At 41.6% G+C, this 16,768-nt stretch overlaps 1 protein-coding gene across 1 annotated transcript in view; it reads right to left on the reverse strand.

Annotated features, from left to right (window-relative positions):
* Positions 1-16,768, reverse strand: part of SORCS3 (sortilin related VPS10 domain containing receptor 3) — a gene marked incomplete at both ends in the record, with an annotated part of 315,923 nt that overhangs the window by 65,247 nt on the left and 233,908 nt on the right. The window contains 3 exons of the mRNA XM_082486568.1: positions 831-1,010; positions 4,184-4,273; positions 15,801-15,919. Of these exons, the coding sequence (XP_082342694.1) occupies positions 831-1,010; positions 4,184-4,273; positions 15,801-15,919 (389 nt within the window). The remainder of the gene's footprint in view (positions 1-830; positions 1,011-4,183; positions 4,274-15,800; positions 15,920-16,768) is intronic.

Raw genomic sequence — 16,768 nt, forward strand, 5'->3', positions numbered from 1 at the left:
TGCATTATTTTTGAGTTTTCTCTCATTGCCTTAAACTACCTGGATTTTTATAAACAAATTGATGATGTTGTTAAGTGGGCATTATTCTGGCTGAAACAAATAAATGTATAATCCTAACTTCTATATGTAACTGAAAACACATTTCTCCATTTAACGGAAAAACTATCTCAAGTCAGCCTGCAACCATTACCATTAGTATTACCAATTAGTTGCTTTTTGCTGGCAAAGCACTGAGCCCTGAACGTCAGCAGTTCTTCCATCTAATGAGTTATGACACACCAAAACCAGAATGCTCTGAAGAAACAAGGAACCGGAACAACTACTCTGAATAGACTGTTGTTGGCCAAGGCTGAAAGGCCTGGCAGAAGAATGAGAATGGAAGATGATTGAGGGTAGAAGTTATCCAGCTATTATCTCCGGACAAATAGCACCTATAAACTTTTGCTTTTAATTCATAAACTGCTCAGAGCTCACAAAGGTGGAGTCCATATTCCCTACCTGTGAGCAGGTGTCTCTAGCTGTTCAAGGGGAAAAACAGTATTTTGGATCCTTCTCTAGATGCCCAGATTAGGATGAGGGGGGATGATGGATTTCCCTTTTGGAAATGCCACATAGCTAACCACTCATTGACTCAAAAGCAACCAGTCATCACACCTATAGCAGAAGGCACTGCACCTATTCCCACACGAGTCAGCACAGCATCAAATCCAGTAAATGCCTCTGGGCTGATCCCAAAACAAATCAAGATCCTGGAAGGCTGGTAAGAGATTTACATTGGCCTGAACTAGCAAGCAGTTGCTGTTCTTTGTAGGGTGATCTTTACTACATACCTCATAAAGGTCAATGATGATATTCCCCTCCAGTCCTCGACTGCTTTTCACGTTTTCCAAGGCCAGGGTGAAGTACACCCCTCGGGTGTCGGAGATATACAGGTTGTACGTATCGTTCTGGTTCCACTCTTGAACAGCTGCAAACACCTGATTCTCATCTGTGCTGATAATATGCATGTCCTGTTAAAAGAAGACAAAAGGCCTATTACTGAGGATCTCTGTATTTCTTTGCCCTTTGGGACATGTAGTAATTACCATGACTTATGAAAGAATGGAGATGGAGCATGAATTATAGGTATGTTAAACAATTTTCTGTTAGAGCCGGCCAATAAATTACCACCATTGTGACTTTTCTGCATTTCATTTTTTTTAATCACCAGCTGGGCAAAAGGTTTTTGCTTTCTTCATTTTTGGTAGCTTCAAGGAATTTCATCCAGATTCATTTTTTATTTATAAAATTGAAAGTCAGTTTTATCACTCGTGGAAGATTCACAACCTTGGAGCCTGGAGTCCTCATAGTCACTAAGTGTGGTGTAGCACCAGGCTAAAAGCAGTGACAGTTTCCATCCACATGCTGAACTAATGGTCTTGTACTTCCAACAGGTAAAGAACCAGGTTCAAAAGAACTGGGATTTCATATTTATTTGAAGCTGAGCTATAGGGTTGAGTTTGATCTAATGCTGGCAGTGATTTTTAATAACATACTTTTCTATTTAGAGTTTGTCTGAGGTCTATTATCCCACTATATACAGGCTATCAAAAAATCCACCCACTAACCTTTGTTGGATTTCTGCTGCTGACCAAGATATGAAGGTCCAGCAAGGGTTTCCCTGTTCAGTTTTAATATCAAAGAGATCTGACAGTGCATTTTCTCAGTATTCTTTTAAAGCAGGTTGACGGAAATGATTTCCAGGGTGGCAATGAGTATTGAAGCACTTCATCCTTGCCACCATTGTTGAACAAACTAACACTGGTTCAGCTAGAAGCAAAATTGCTGTGGTTATGTGGGACTTCATTTATCTATTTGTAGCTATTTAAAATTTCCCCAGGGTGCCAAGGAGCCTTGATTAATTTCTCGCACTGTTTCTGCATCAAGAAACCATAATTCTGGAAGTCTCCCAAAGGATGGAGTGACCTGATTTTTGGGAACAATATCTGGGGGAAGATCAGCTCAATATCCCCATCCCACCTAGCAGGCAACCTAATCTTCTGTGTGAGGTATCTAGATGAAAAGTTGGGGTTGATTAGATAGGGGTATTCCTAACAGACCTAGCAAAGCCTGTCAGCATGGGACAGGGAGAAAATAGGTTTGGTGGCCTAATTCTGTACCAGTGAGTGCAATCAACGGGAGATTTGCCATTTCCCTCAATGAAGGAAGACTAAATCAGGAAGTTTGTTCTTGCCCAACAGCTCAAATTCCTTAAAGATTAAGTGCATACCCAACCTATTCCAGCAGTGTGAAAATAACGCAAAATACCCAATGACTTCAATCTGTTTTGACCAGTTGCAGTGGAAATATTGCATTACCCTATCGCCAGCCTCACATATGTACAACTCCAGCAGAGTTCATTAATCTACAGCTGACAGGACAGTTATTACAGTACAGCAAAAATGTTCTAATGACTAAAGGCAGCATAAACAAGTTTCCTTTACATGGCTAAAAGACTTTGCCATGACACCTAGCTTAAAAGTACTTTTGATTTTTAAATGACAAAAGTATCCCTGATTTTATACTACGCACCAATTCCAAACCAGGGCCACCAACAAATCTGTCTTATAACAGGCCAGCAACCTGTGACAGAATCAATCAATAAAGCAGGACAATCATAGGGCAGTCATTCTCTCTATCCACTTGTCTTATTAATGAGGGGTAGCTTTCAAGGCCAATCCATAAGGTGAGAGCATAAATAATGTTTTTCTCCTGAAAAATGGCAGAAGTGTTTCCATGAGTTGGTGTGTGGTCAGACATTCTGAAACCCACACCACCACCATGGAATGACAAACAAAAGAAACTATATCTGTGTTATGCAGCTGTCAATAGGCTCTGGATCAACCCAAATGGGAAGGAGTTGAGGTGCAACATTGGGAGTTCAAGATCCAAATTCCTCATAACTATTAAGTTTTCAGGTACAAGGTAGAGCAAATATGCGATATCTGCTAGACTGCAGATATCCCAGAGGCAATCAGAAGAGTAGATCCAGCCCACAATGCAAATCTAGCCAACTATCTGACAATTATGCCACCAAAATTTTCACTTGTGGAAGGAAGGGGAAGGCCATTACTGATGATTATGAGCCCTCTATGACAGTAGACTCAACAGCCATTCTGAGGCTCCAAAGAGCAGCAGTGGTCTCAACTACCCGTTAGGCTACCCAGAAACTTGTACCCAAACAAGGCACTGGAAAGGCTGATCCCTTATGTTCTATGCAATCCCAAGCAATGACTACCCGATGGAATTTGAGTACAATTCTAGGGACGTATTCTCCTTGCTGAGACTTGCACCGTAGTGCAAAGCTAAGGCCTAAAAAGATAAATCCAGGCACAGCGGTATGAGAAGTACTAACTTCCCTCCCTCCCAGCTTTGCCAGTCAGTGTTAATCTTAGGCCATCCCAGTGATCTCCTAAGCAGCATCACACAGTGGTTCACACAGCAGAGTACTGGAAGAGGCTGCCCAGAGAGGTTGTGGAGTCTCTCACACTGGAGATATTCAAAATCCACCTGGACGCCGTCCTGCGCAACCCGCTGTATGTGACCCTGCTCTGGCAGGGGGGTTGGACTAGATGATCTCCAGAGGTCCCTTCCAACCCTGACCATTCTGTGATTCTGTTCTGTGTGTCCAACGCATTGATAAGACACAACTTTTAGGGAGCCAACTCCACCTCTATGACTTCTTGGCAACATTCAGCCATAGGATGGGGACAGTGGAGCTGACATACCCTATGCTTCTCTCGTTGTATGGAGACGGCAGTAGGGCTCAGCATCCTAACCATTCTCCAGGACCCTCAGTGTCACGGCCAGGCTTATAGAGAAATCATTAACAGAGAACAGAGTAGGACTAGGGAAAGGTGTTCATAGAAGATTGGTCAAGGAGAAGTCAGTCTGAGCTCTATTTTCTGAGGTAACTCTTCATTCCTATTTGCTCTTTACAAAGGAAAAAAGAAACTGTTCTCCCTGAAATGCTCACTAATCAAAGGCAGGGAGAGGTAAAGATCCCAAATCCATGTTTAAGAAAGATCATTCAAGAAGTACAACAAATGGAGCTCCCCAGAGAGGAACCCCACTGAGGTTCACCACTAGGTAGGCTGTGCTATTCAAGTTATTACATGTCTGTGTTCATAAATGGTGCACTCACCTTAGGAAGAGAGTATTTGGGCAATTTTATCTGTGCAAAAGGCTCCCGTCTGTATGACACATAGTAATTTGCTCTTCCACCAGCTGTCACCTGTGGAAACACCAAAGAAAGTGAATGATGACCCTTCCAAGACACCCATGCTGACTCTTCTAAGAGGTTTTGACAACCTTTCTTTTTGGTATCTTTTCTATGACCTGCACATCCGTCCCTAAAAGCATCTGCGTAACTCCAAAGAAATCCCAGACTTGAGAGGGTTGGAGCATTATTTATTTAAGCTGTGTTATTGAACTTCCCATTTTGTCTCTCATGCTTCAAATCGAGCATGATTTTAACATCTCAAGAAAAAGGAAAAGTTTAAGGTCTTGAGTGGAAGAAGGAAGATGTTCTAGTTTCATCATGTGGTTCCAGCACAACTACCTTGGGCAAGTCATTCAAAGTCTCTGTGGTTCTGTTCCTCTCCTGTAAGACGGAGATAATGCCTCTTTTCTCTGCTGCTTCTCAGTCTTGTCTGTTTGCACTATAAGTCACTTGGGGCCAGGGTTGTCTTCCAACAGCCTTTAACAGTCACTAAGAGGAGAGAACCACACTAGCACCGTTTAATGCACACAGTAAACGCAACGAATGCGCTCTTGGAAAGCTGGAGCTAAGCTGTTAGATTCTCTTTGTCATTATAAAAGTGGTTTCTCTGAAATCATACTATCTCTGAAAGAGGATGGGGGGGGGTAACTGATAGACATCCAAATCTGCGGTTTTATGGACTGAACGAACTGTAAAGGCTACACATAAACACCATGCATCAATGAGATCTACCCCTGATAATTTGTAAAATATGGGATTTTAAACCTGTCAGTAGTCACTTACTCTTGCTGTGGGTGTTGTTTCTGGCACCATTTCAGACCTCGCTACAACATGGCTTACATCAGTGACTTTGCTATATTCTGCTGTTTGGGCAGTCTTGCAGGTTTTAAGATAAAACAATACACAAAGCTCTTCTCTATTATACGGAATGTCATTTGTTGGGTTCTTAAGTTTCCAATAAAGCTAACAGAAAGGTCCTAAATTCTCTCCTATATATACTCCCTTTGATCTGACAGTGATATTTCAGAATGAGCTTACATGGAATATTGCTATAGCATCAATTATATTCTCAGTAATGATATCACCTCTAGATAGTGGCTTTATTCCCTAGAGAAGCTGTCATTTAAAGGACATGATACTACCCGTCATGAAATTTGATATCTAATCAACTCAAGATAAGGCTTTTCTATTGACAGTTTGAAGAACTGGAAAGAAAGGAAGGTTTAGGAATAGGACAGGCTTCTACACTAAGACAAGCATTGCCCAAAGGATTCCACGCTTCTAGGTCATACTACCTAAATACCACAGAGAATACTTAAATATCCCCTCTTCTCTTGGTGATATTTCTGACCTCCAGTGGAAGATCCAAATTCTCAAATAGCATAACTGTGCCACAAGACTTCATTTTACACCACTCCTGATTTCAGCCCCAGATCATTATTTGTAGCAGAGTCCGCATAGGACCGAATGTGTCCAGTGACTACTTGGTAAGGACCCTGGTGTCAATATTCACGTCTTCTGATGGGCTGAGACATGGTCATCGACTCGTCTTTAAGATGTAGACATGAATATTTACATACTTCATAAACGCTGTGATGACTAATTAACACTGGGAACAGCCCAACAATCTTCAAGTTAATCACATGAGAATAGAGTGGCAGAAATATCAAGGGGTGAATAAATTCCCTCCTCAGTGCCAAGACAGGATCTAGTCCAAGTCTGCCACACTCAAAAGATTTTACATAGTTTTTTGGTCTTATGCCACTGCAAACTAGTACCTGGAGGTTTTTTGATTTGGATTTTTTTCAGAAAGGTAGAAAGGTAGGATTCAAACACTGTTCATGTTCATTACACATTACCTAAACTCCCTTTCAGTCCTCTACCTGGACTAGGTCACCCTGACAATGGTTTAGAAACAGGAATCTTTGTGGTCTGTGGTCTTTCTGAGCCAGTAAATAGGAAGCCACCCACAATTCTGTTGGCAAGAGTTGCGTGCAGCTTTTCCCAGCCAGGACCTCATCTTTGCATGATTTACATGCACAGTTACAACAGTTCCAAAAAATGATCAAGCCTTCAATAAAATTTTGGCAAGCACTGTGGTAGAGAATGAATTTTGGAAGGCCCAACTTAATTTATTTTGATGAACTTTTCCTTTTCCTATGAGCAAATTCTCTAACACTGTAAATCCCAGAGATTATCATAGTGTTTTGCCCTCTAATGCCTCCTTTTAGTTCACATTTGATGAATGTCACCCAATTATTTGCTGTGAGCTCATCTGTCATGCTCAGTACAGAATTAGCTGGGTTTGTCTTTTTCCTCCTCCTTTGCTAATGACTGGCTCATTAATCTGATTTTCTGGTTTTCTATTTTATGTGTTTAATTGGGCTTCTGGCCAGTGGAAATGATTCCTTTGGACAAACGTGTTTGTCATTAAACACATCTGTCTTTCCTAACCTGTGTTCTTTCTTCCTCCCTCCATTCATGATCTACTACTTTCCTTAATACTTCCACATTTTGTTACAAGACAAAAGTCTGGTCTCACATCAGTTGGCACTTAATAGAAACATGAGAAGTTTCTCTTTAAAAACCCTGAAAGTTTTCCTCATCCCCCGTCCTGACCTGCAATGGGACAGGGCTCATCAAACACAGAAAACAAATATTTCAAGAACAAATATTTCACAAGGATGCAGAGAATTATAGAAAAACTGCCATGGAATCCATTCATCTCAATAACTTCTGTGACATGCCTAGAAACACACAAAGACATTTCTCATGTTAATGATTTAATATGATTCTTAAGGACAGTCTTTATTTTTCTTTTTTTCTTTCTTCCTTCCTTTCTTTTTTTTTTTTTTTTTTATTTAGATAGATGCTCTGCTTAACCAAAAAAACACATGTGTAACAGAGTTTGGAAAGCAAGCAGAGTGAGTTAGGAAGTCCCAGAATATGAAGACACCCTAGACGACATCAGGAGCTGCAGACCACAGTGTACCAGGCTTCCTTCTCATCCTCCTGGCTAGCTGAAGCTGGGATGCATAATTTCTAAAGTAGGGCAAGCATTGCTGTAAGAAACATGGAAATACTAAGTCTTTGAAACGATCCTGGGCTAAGCAAGACCCCAACTGCCTCCTGCTGCTCAAAGAACTCCTCCTCTCCCAAACCTAACCCCAATGCCAGTCCCAAGAGATTCAGAAGATGAGGAAGAACACATCTGCGTGAGCCTAGTGTAATTTTCTTCCTTCTTGATTATCCACCATGGCCAGGACAAACCATCTTCCAGATATTTCTGTGTACTGAGGCTCTCCACTGCCCGAGCACAAATCACATCATGACAGCTACCATCTAGTCTGAAATATCTCCGCGTGGTTTTCATTAATATCATACCTTCTGCACAGTCATTAAAGCAATATGCAATTACCTGAGCGTGAGGAGATATGTTTCCCTGTGCTCCAGAGACATACAGATTAGTGTTTCTGTGTGCAAAGCACCCTCAAGCTGCCTGGTAAATTCAGCAGGTTTTGAAAACATGCCACTTTTTACAGTGTCAGATCCAACAGTGAAAATCTGCTAAGACAAAGGAACATTTATTATCCTGGCCCAGTCCCTGTTCACTTCCCTCTCCCCTCAGAGCTATGATGGCACAGCTACAGGACAGAGTCATCTTCCATGAAAATACTGGAATTGTTTTAGAAGCAATTCCTGCAGAAAATGTGCACAGTTACACCAAACCATGAGCCATGTTACAGCTGCAAATGCACATTACCCACACAGAAACCAGCATAACTGTACACATTAAATCTTCGTTTGAAGGATTTCAGAGGAAACATACGAATCTGCCAAGGTAATCTTTTACCTCTTCAACTGCAGATGCTGCTGATAAATCAGACAATGTGAGGGAGGGGAGAGAGTGATAAAGGGAAGTACAGCACAAAAAGCTCTAGAAACAAAATATAAATAAATAAATAAACGACCACGTTAATCATTTTTTTATCAACAGATATTTTGGTTCAAGTTCCAAATCTAATATTTGGCACAGCAAAGATGAAACAGTGCTAGAACTGGATGAAAAGCACCCAGCAGTGAATAGGAAAGTAGCTAACTACTTACTGCCGGTCTTGCTATAAGAGCTTTTAACTAGCACCTGGGATGCACTTTCTTTCATCTGTATGGATTAATTTCCCCCACTGGAGTGCTGTCCAGCATTTTAAATAGGGGCAAGAGAAGATCAGCTGTAGCAGGCATTATTCACCAGTAAAACAGGTGTAATCATGTTCATCATTTAAACGTCTTCATCCTATTAGTTTCATAATAAGCTTTTAATGATTTCTTCAATAAAAGACTCAAAGACCAAACCCTACAAGTTGAAGAGTGCTCCATTGTCCCGCCAAGCCGTTTTCTCTACCATCGATCGCAAAGATAAAAATCAATCGTAGCTAAGCAGGGTGAAGTTAAAAATAAATTGCATGGATTGATTTCTGTTAAGACCTTTGGCTCCTAGTTAAAAAATGAAGGAAAGACATTTATATTTGAACATGGTGTATTTAGCTTCTATGAAAATAAAGAGAAGGCTCTAGACCAGGAAATCAAAGTTTAATTTCTCCCCTCCTTATCTTGTTTCACTGCTGAGAAGTTTCACATTTAAAAAAAAAAACCACAACACCCTTTTCCTTTCTTTCTTCCTGGGGAAATTCATGACTTATTTAAGTTATTAAATTGACAGCTTGAGAACTGAGGTCAGGAATCCATATGAATTGGCATAATCTCAGCTGTGACTGCTGGTTGAAGTCTACTCACCTGATAACTGACTTCGATTCAGCAAATATGCTCATTTAGCCTAGCCTTAAATACCCAATAAACCTGAGACATACGCTCATGCGCTACTAAACATAAGCTCTTCCTAGTTTTCCTAAAAAAACACAGTTACGCCCAGTAATAGTAATAAACTACTTCTCTGAGCTAAGCTTAGCCAAATTCAGCTTACAGAATTAGGAACTCTCTTTTCCCCTCTATAAAACCTCAAAGAGAGATGTCCTCCCACCCCAGTTCTAAGGCTATAAATAATAAATATTTTTCTTTTTACTAAGCATGAAAAAAACATTCTCATAAACATATCTACTTTGATAAAAACGGAATTTTATTCAGATTTTTTAAAAAAGGCATTTTCTACAAAAGCCATTTTCCATCAAATGACTTGAGCTGAAATTTTTGGACACGCTCTGGTGAGACTCCAGGCATTCAAAAAAGGCAATATTATCCATCAGTTCTATAAGAAGCTATCAGTGATTGTAGGTGAATACTGACATCTGTGTATGTTTTAAGGAGACTTTCTGATGCAAAAGGCAGCTGAATTGGTTCAACGGATTTTGGCAGAAGTGTTTGCTTCTCTGAGCCAGAGGAATTATTCAGATGTGTGTTGTAAGAGTCCCACTTAGCTGCATCACATAACATCTGGAGAAATTCTGGTTTTGCTTATTCTCACTCACACTAGTGAGCAGGCTGAGATGCTGCCCTGCTGTGCCACTGTGAATTAAGCCGAATTCTGCTAAGTACAAAATTACTTCAGAGGATGAAAGAGAGCTAGGCACATGATTGGTATCAAAGAACATTTTGACTTAAACTTTCCACTTTCCACATGGAATTCCTGCCATCTATAAGAACTGCAGCTGCTCCCACACTGCTGCGTGTGCAGGCTGGGAGTAATCACCATCCGCTGCCCCTAAATGGCAATGCCATCAAGACTCCATCTCATTCAGGAGGATTATAAACCAGAGCCAAGACTCTCTCTCTCTCCCCACCTCCCCTCACACTCCTTCCTTCCTTTCTTCATCACATCAACCTCAAAGACAACGGGCAATCACCAGAGCAGCTTAGCTATTTGGACATGGGACCATCATACGTTCCAGCACAACCTGACCTGAAGGAATCCGGAGTCAAGAGAGAGCTGTGCAGTTCCCAGGCTTCCCAGGAGACCGAATCACAAATGAAACAGCATAGAAAGCTGCCAAGAAAACTTCCCAAGAGGAGAAATGGCAGGAGGGCCAGGTGAGAGAGAAGACCCTCTTATGAATTCCAGTCTGCAGTTAAACACCTTGATAAATTATGCCGTGGGAGTGGAAAAGGAAAAGGGCACCCACATTCCCACTATTTAAAAGCCTTGGAAAGTGATAACGTACTGTCTCTCAGTATGCCTCTCTGGTAAATGGCACAAAGAACTTCCCATTTACAGTGGAAACGGAGCAGGGTCTGAAGCAAACAGCCAGCGCTTTTCAGTCAGAGCTTGCAGGTGACATTCCTTGTCCTTATGAGGTGAGACCATCAGCCAAAGGCAGATCTGAGAGTGTTCATCGCCAAAGGCATTTGTTGGCATATTAAAGAAAACAGGTGTCATCCCCAAAGTCAAACCAGGTATCAGCTTCTAAATCTCAGAGAAGTCTTCCATGCCCAGGAGCTTTGTCATTGCCATGGAAAGTGCTGAAATTCTGAGCGACTTCAGCTGCGCTTTGTTGGGATAGCAGAGTCTGCAACATCCCAAAGAAAAATAAAGACAAAGCCCAATCAAGATAGTATTGATCACCCATCCACACATCTCTGCACTGACTTACAGCCAGTTCAAATCAAGAAGGCCAAACTTACCCTGAGGGTCTCCAAGCACTGACAGAGACAGAAGCTTAAGGGAGGAATAGGGACAGTGTTAACTGGATGCTGAACTAGACTGGTATGACGTCTGGGAGGAAAGCCACACACTGAAGGATTTACACAAGGAAAACCAACAAGATTAATAGAGGGAGAAAATGTATTTTATGAGACCTACCTCTATAACTGAGGGAAAAAAAAGAAAGGACAATTTTCAGAGACCAAATCCTTACTCAAGTTCCTTAGAATCTTGAGTGTGCCGAAAAGCTTATCTGTCCCTTTTCTAACTCTATTAATTCATAAAAAATACTACCTCTCCCTGTAAACTTTGTCTCACTTACATCCTTGGGCCACCAGTGCTATAACAGCAGTACTGCCAGCAGTCTTCACGCCACACATTCTGAAGAGTTTCATCATTATTCTTGTCCCTCTCCTGATACCTAGGGTTCTGCGTGAAAATACAGTCCTTACATGGGTCTGCACCAGTGCGCTGGGAATGTCATCCATCCCCGCTAGCAGCCAGGCTGGTCCAACACCAGAATCCAGCCACCCAGCAGAACCACTGAGCTATTGCACCTCAGATAGCTTGCACATAACCTTTGGGTAACTGGGAACAACTACTTTAACTTAGCAATAATTAGCTCCCTGTGGCAGCTGTACGTCTGCCCAGAAGAACATTGCTTTCTACAGAAACCACTGTCCCAGAACAAAGCCGATTTCCAACGAACACACTGCTGTTTTCGTACCCCCTTAGGAGTTCGCAGACCACCACAAATAAGCAACACTGTACTGAGATTTTTTTGGCCCAGACTGTCCTCACTCCCTGCAATAAGTGATGACATTTGCTCATGATTTCCTGCATTTTCAGTGGAAAGGTTTCATCTGTGGGCAAGGAAACCTACACAGATCATTCCTGCTCTTCTCTTTAGTCTTTAAAGAACTAAGTACTAAGAATATTGCACCGATGTTACTTGTTTACTTATAAGAAAATAACAAGTTTTTCTCCAAACAATGCTTTCTCACTCAAAACAGAATTTCCTAAAAAATAATCCCCATTTTCATTAAAGCCGGTTGCGTTTTAGACTCTTTTCAGCAACCTGAGCAATTGCATTAGAAACCCTGATACAAGACTTGCTTGAAAAATGTTTTCCTGAGGATTCTCACTGTGATTTATTTTTACCATAGAAACTCTCCAAAATATCAATACACTAGATTCACACATAAAACAAAAGCCTATCTGTTGTGGTATCCTTGACCCCTGGATCTTACAATGTAGGCTCTGAACATGAGAACACCATAGCAGTTCAGGTAATTGTCAGGAAGTCAAATCTTATAGGCAGCTGCAGGTTGTCTCTGCACCTAAGTTTAGAAAGTGATGCTATCTCAGTAGCAAGTACTAAAAGGCACCAATAAGGAAAAGTGTGGTACAGCTGTAGAGAATGGCATATTACAGCTGTAGAGAAAGTATGGGCTCCACGACTGACACTGATCTTAATGGCAAAGTTGCTCATCAAATTAGCTCCTTTTTGGTATAGTAAATAAATTCAGACATATTCCAAGGTTTTCTCACAAATAAATTACCTGCTTTTCAAGCTGTAAGAATTTTAAGTATTAACCACGAAAGGAGATAATGATACTGGCTTGTGGCTACATCAGACCAATCCTGCGAACTGAACGAAAACTCATACCCACAAGAGAGGGCAGGATTTTCTCTTAATGTATCAATTTATGCAGAATTATCTAATCTTAGTGATGTGCTAGGCATCCTTTAACTACTGATCAATCAAACAGAAAGTCAATCAATAAATTCAGGGATCACCTACTGCTTTATTCATAAGAATTCTTCCCTACTCTCTCTTAGTAGCAATTTCTTCCTTCTTCATTACCTTTTACATTTTTCATCATGTGCTATGTTATTTATCTCCTTTGCCTGGTAACCAGTCCGAGTCCTTTCAAACGCTCTTCATGAACAAGTTTTTTTTCAAGTATCGGATCATTCTAATTTTCTTTCCTTGCACTGCAATTCTGCAGGATCCTTTCAGAAGTGCTGCACAACAGCATTCCACATGATAAGGAATCATTGATTTATAATGCCACTATAACATTTTCCGTATTCTTCTTTCCCCTTTCCATTATGCACCATAGCATCACATTTGCTTTGAGTGCTCAGTTACACAGGTTAATGCTTCCCAAGAATCTTACACTACAGGCCTGTTCATCAACTTGACTAGAATGGATATTCACTAGCAAATAACTGTATGCAGATAATCTAAAATGTTGATATCAATAGCTGGCATTCATCTTCCCTAATTTTAGCTGTCAAAAAGTTAGGAGTCTTCTCTAAGCTGTACTTAAGATCCTTCTAATATTAATGAGAAAGCCATATTCAGAGAGGCATATCTCATTCTGCAATAGGTGCAATACGAGAAGATAAATTGCCCCTGAAGGTTTTGATCTCTCCACTTACTTTAGAGGAACACAGACTACTGCTTTAGACTAAAAATCTACTGTTTTCATGACAAAAGTTAAAAGAAATGAGTTCCTCTGTCTACTCCAAGACATTACTTCTGATTTGTTCCAGCACCGGTGGATCAGAACTCATGCACCCATCCTTTAGGCAGCTATTAAACCTCACCAGGTTCTTAACATTTAATTTGATATTTATTTATTCATCTCTCTCTAATATTTGAAATTCAAAAGAGCTGGCTCCTGTATTTCTGTCCAAGATTATCCAGACAGAATGGTATGCATGAGACATTGCACACACAGTCAATCTGACACATCCCATAATAGGCAGCTACATCACATGGCTTGTGAGACTAATACATCCAGGACATATCAGCACTCCTACATATGTACCGAGCAAACACCCTGCCTAGCCCGTCGACCGTATGCTGGACACGCTGGATTTAACACCCCTTCAGCTCAGAGAGGTGTGCGCTGAGCATCTGAAGCGGCCGTGTGTTACGCGAGCACTGCCCGCGCTCAATCCGTGCCCCGTTTCTGCAGCCACTTACGACAGGCTGCTGGGCGCTCAGAAACCGTGCAAGTGTGATACAAAAAAGAGGGAAAGCGATAGGCAACGTGTGTAAGGGAGAGTCTGTTGCCCAAAGCAGCAGAAATATTCAGTGTGTACATATAACATTTTTTTAAAAGTGTGGGTATATGATTTTGACTTCAAACACCCATTAAGCTATAATAAAGCATTGCAAAGGATAGTCAAGGCACTTGAAGTATTACATAGACATACATGCATGTGTCTGTATACACACAAACACACACTTTTTTTTTTTTTTTTTTTAATTTGAGGCAATTAGCAGCTATTAGCTTGTGCCACTCACTGCTAATTTGAGGCAGAGGAATGCGCACACCAGGTGGATACCCTCACTGCGAGCCCAAGTGTCTAAACAGAGCAGCCTTGTTTGCACACAGGTGGGAGCTGTGGAATGAGAAGCGTCTGTAAGGCCTCACGCGAGCCTGAAAGAATTGTATGTTCCACAATACCCTCAGCCACAGACATACACCGACAGATGAAGAGAGCTTCTATAAAACACTCCTCGGAGAGCAGAGCATTTCCTGATTGGAAAGCCATTGCCTCTAGTGAAATCATTACTTACTAAGTTGCACCAGCTACATTCTCAGTGTCTTCTAGCAGCGGTGTCCCCATGACACCAAAGCGGTAACAGGCTGGGTTTCGTGGGGGAATGAGGGGAGCTGTGGCTGCCATAGCAATCAGTCATCTCCAGAGCAGCAGACTCCCCTACTCCCAGGAGAAGTCTGCCAATGTTACTCAAGCGCATGCAGTTTCCACATTGCAGTCCTCCCAGGTCATGGGGATCCAGTCCTCCACCTAGTCTCAGCACGGAATTATCAGCTTTCCCACCTAAACTCCCAAGTCTAAGAAAAATCCACAATAAACAGAGCAGAACTTCTAATTTGGACACATTCAAGAAAAATGTTCCCCCAAGGAAGTAAATCAGGAGCTTAACATAACACAGTCTTGCTCAAAAAGGGAAGCATATGTCTTTTCTGTACCACCTGGATCCAAGCTCCATCTCGTCTCGTCTCATCTCATCCCCTCTCTTCGGCACCAGTGACAAGCAGTTAACATCATCATGTCTGTAATCTCTGTGGCTCCTGAGCTTTCTATGACCTGGAATCACTCGCTGCAGCCTGGCTCCCACTTTTCACCCAAATGGCACATCTTGAGGAAGTGTTCTTCCATAGCGTACTATTCATTCTCACACTTCCACAGGTATGAAACGGGGAGAGATGGCCTTGTTCCATCCAGCCCATGTATTCTCAGAATATCTCAAAAACAAGCAGTTCCTCATTCAATTTCTGTCACTTTCTCCTCATCTCCAAAATCATCATCAACTAGCTGCAACATTTACAACCATCTTCCACTTTAAAGTTGCCCTGTAACAATTTTTTCCCATCTCACTGCTATTTTGCCTCCTACTGCAGATCTTTGTTCGCTCCATTAGCATTACTTGACTGTCAAATCAGCATAAATCTTTCCATTTGTTAAAATGATCACTCACACCTTTCCTTCATTCTTCTCTGTTCTCTCCAGTTCATCACTAGCTTCTTTGTATTATCCAAGTAGCCACAACAATAGCAAGTTAGAGCTTCTGTGAAACCCACGGACCCTTATGATTATTGATGAACGAACTTTCAAAATACATCAGATTCACCATGAGACAAGTGATGAGCAGAGAGATCAACTGTTTTATCCCAGACTTTGCGGTCTGGCATCACCAATTTATAGCAGGCAGATACAGACTTCCAGCTTTTATGACTTCTGGTCCCATGTACGTGTCCTAAGAATACACCTCCTTTCTTGCACAGAACAAATACTTCGCACAGGCAGAATTCACATCACGTTTGTATCAAGCCAACATACCTGGATGAAGATATATTCATCCTGAACAACAAGGGAACTGATGTCAATGGAGCGCGAAAATGGCCCACTCCTTTTGGTCTCCGAGCACTCCTGGATCCGACAAGTCAAATAGTGGGTGTCTGTAATGGGAGAATACGTGCACATGAGAAATGCCCGGACGGGAGCCTGTTGTCTGAAAATGTCACCAGCAGCTTGAAAGAAGGTCTCTGAAGGGAAGTCTTAACCTCATCTCCAACTACCTAGACGTTATTGCATGATTTACCTCCGGCCTTTAAAACTGTAACTGCTCTCTGGAGTCATGAATTCATCACAGTTCTACACCCACCATTCCCTTCGCTGTTGTGCAGATAGCCCTCAGGCGACTGAATTCAAACCATAAGTGGAGGGTACCAATCATAAATGCATCAAAAAACTGATGATGAGACCATATGGAGCAGAAGAAGATTGCAGAAGGCCCCAGGTCGAATTTATCAATTTCACTACCCTGCTGGGAATTATATCCCCATCCTCCCCTGAAATACCCAAGCCTTGATGACTGGTTTTAATTGTGGTAGTAACACACAAGGAGGAAAAAAAGTCCAAACTAGCACTTGTAAGTTTAATTTATTTTGCTGTGAAAATGACAAGCATCTCCCCAAACTAAGTCTTTAGAGCCAACATAGTCTAGGTATGAAAACGCCATGGACATGAAATAGCACAACCAGCTGAAGAGTCCCAACGGTAGTTATACGCACTGCAAGAGTCATCAAATGCTTCTGCCTAGAGAGAAGATGAAAAGACCATCACACTAATGGGATGCCTTGTCAGTCCTTGGCATTGCTCGAAAGAAGGAACAGGACTGGGAGAAGAACATGAAGAAGACATAAGGCAAAGGCAGACATACAGAAAGTTGCTCAGAGTGGCAAGAAGAGACGTGCTCACCTCCAGCAAGTCGGCAGGGGTTATAGGGGATTAAGCGTTACTTCACT

The sequence above is a fragment of the Vanellus vanellus genome, assembly GCF_965231255.1.
Source record: "Vanellus vanellus genome assembly, chromosome: 7".
Taxonomy (NCBI): Eukaryota; Metazoa; Chordata; class Aves; order Charadriiformes; family Charadriidae; genus Vanellus; species Vanellus vanellus.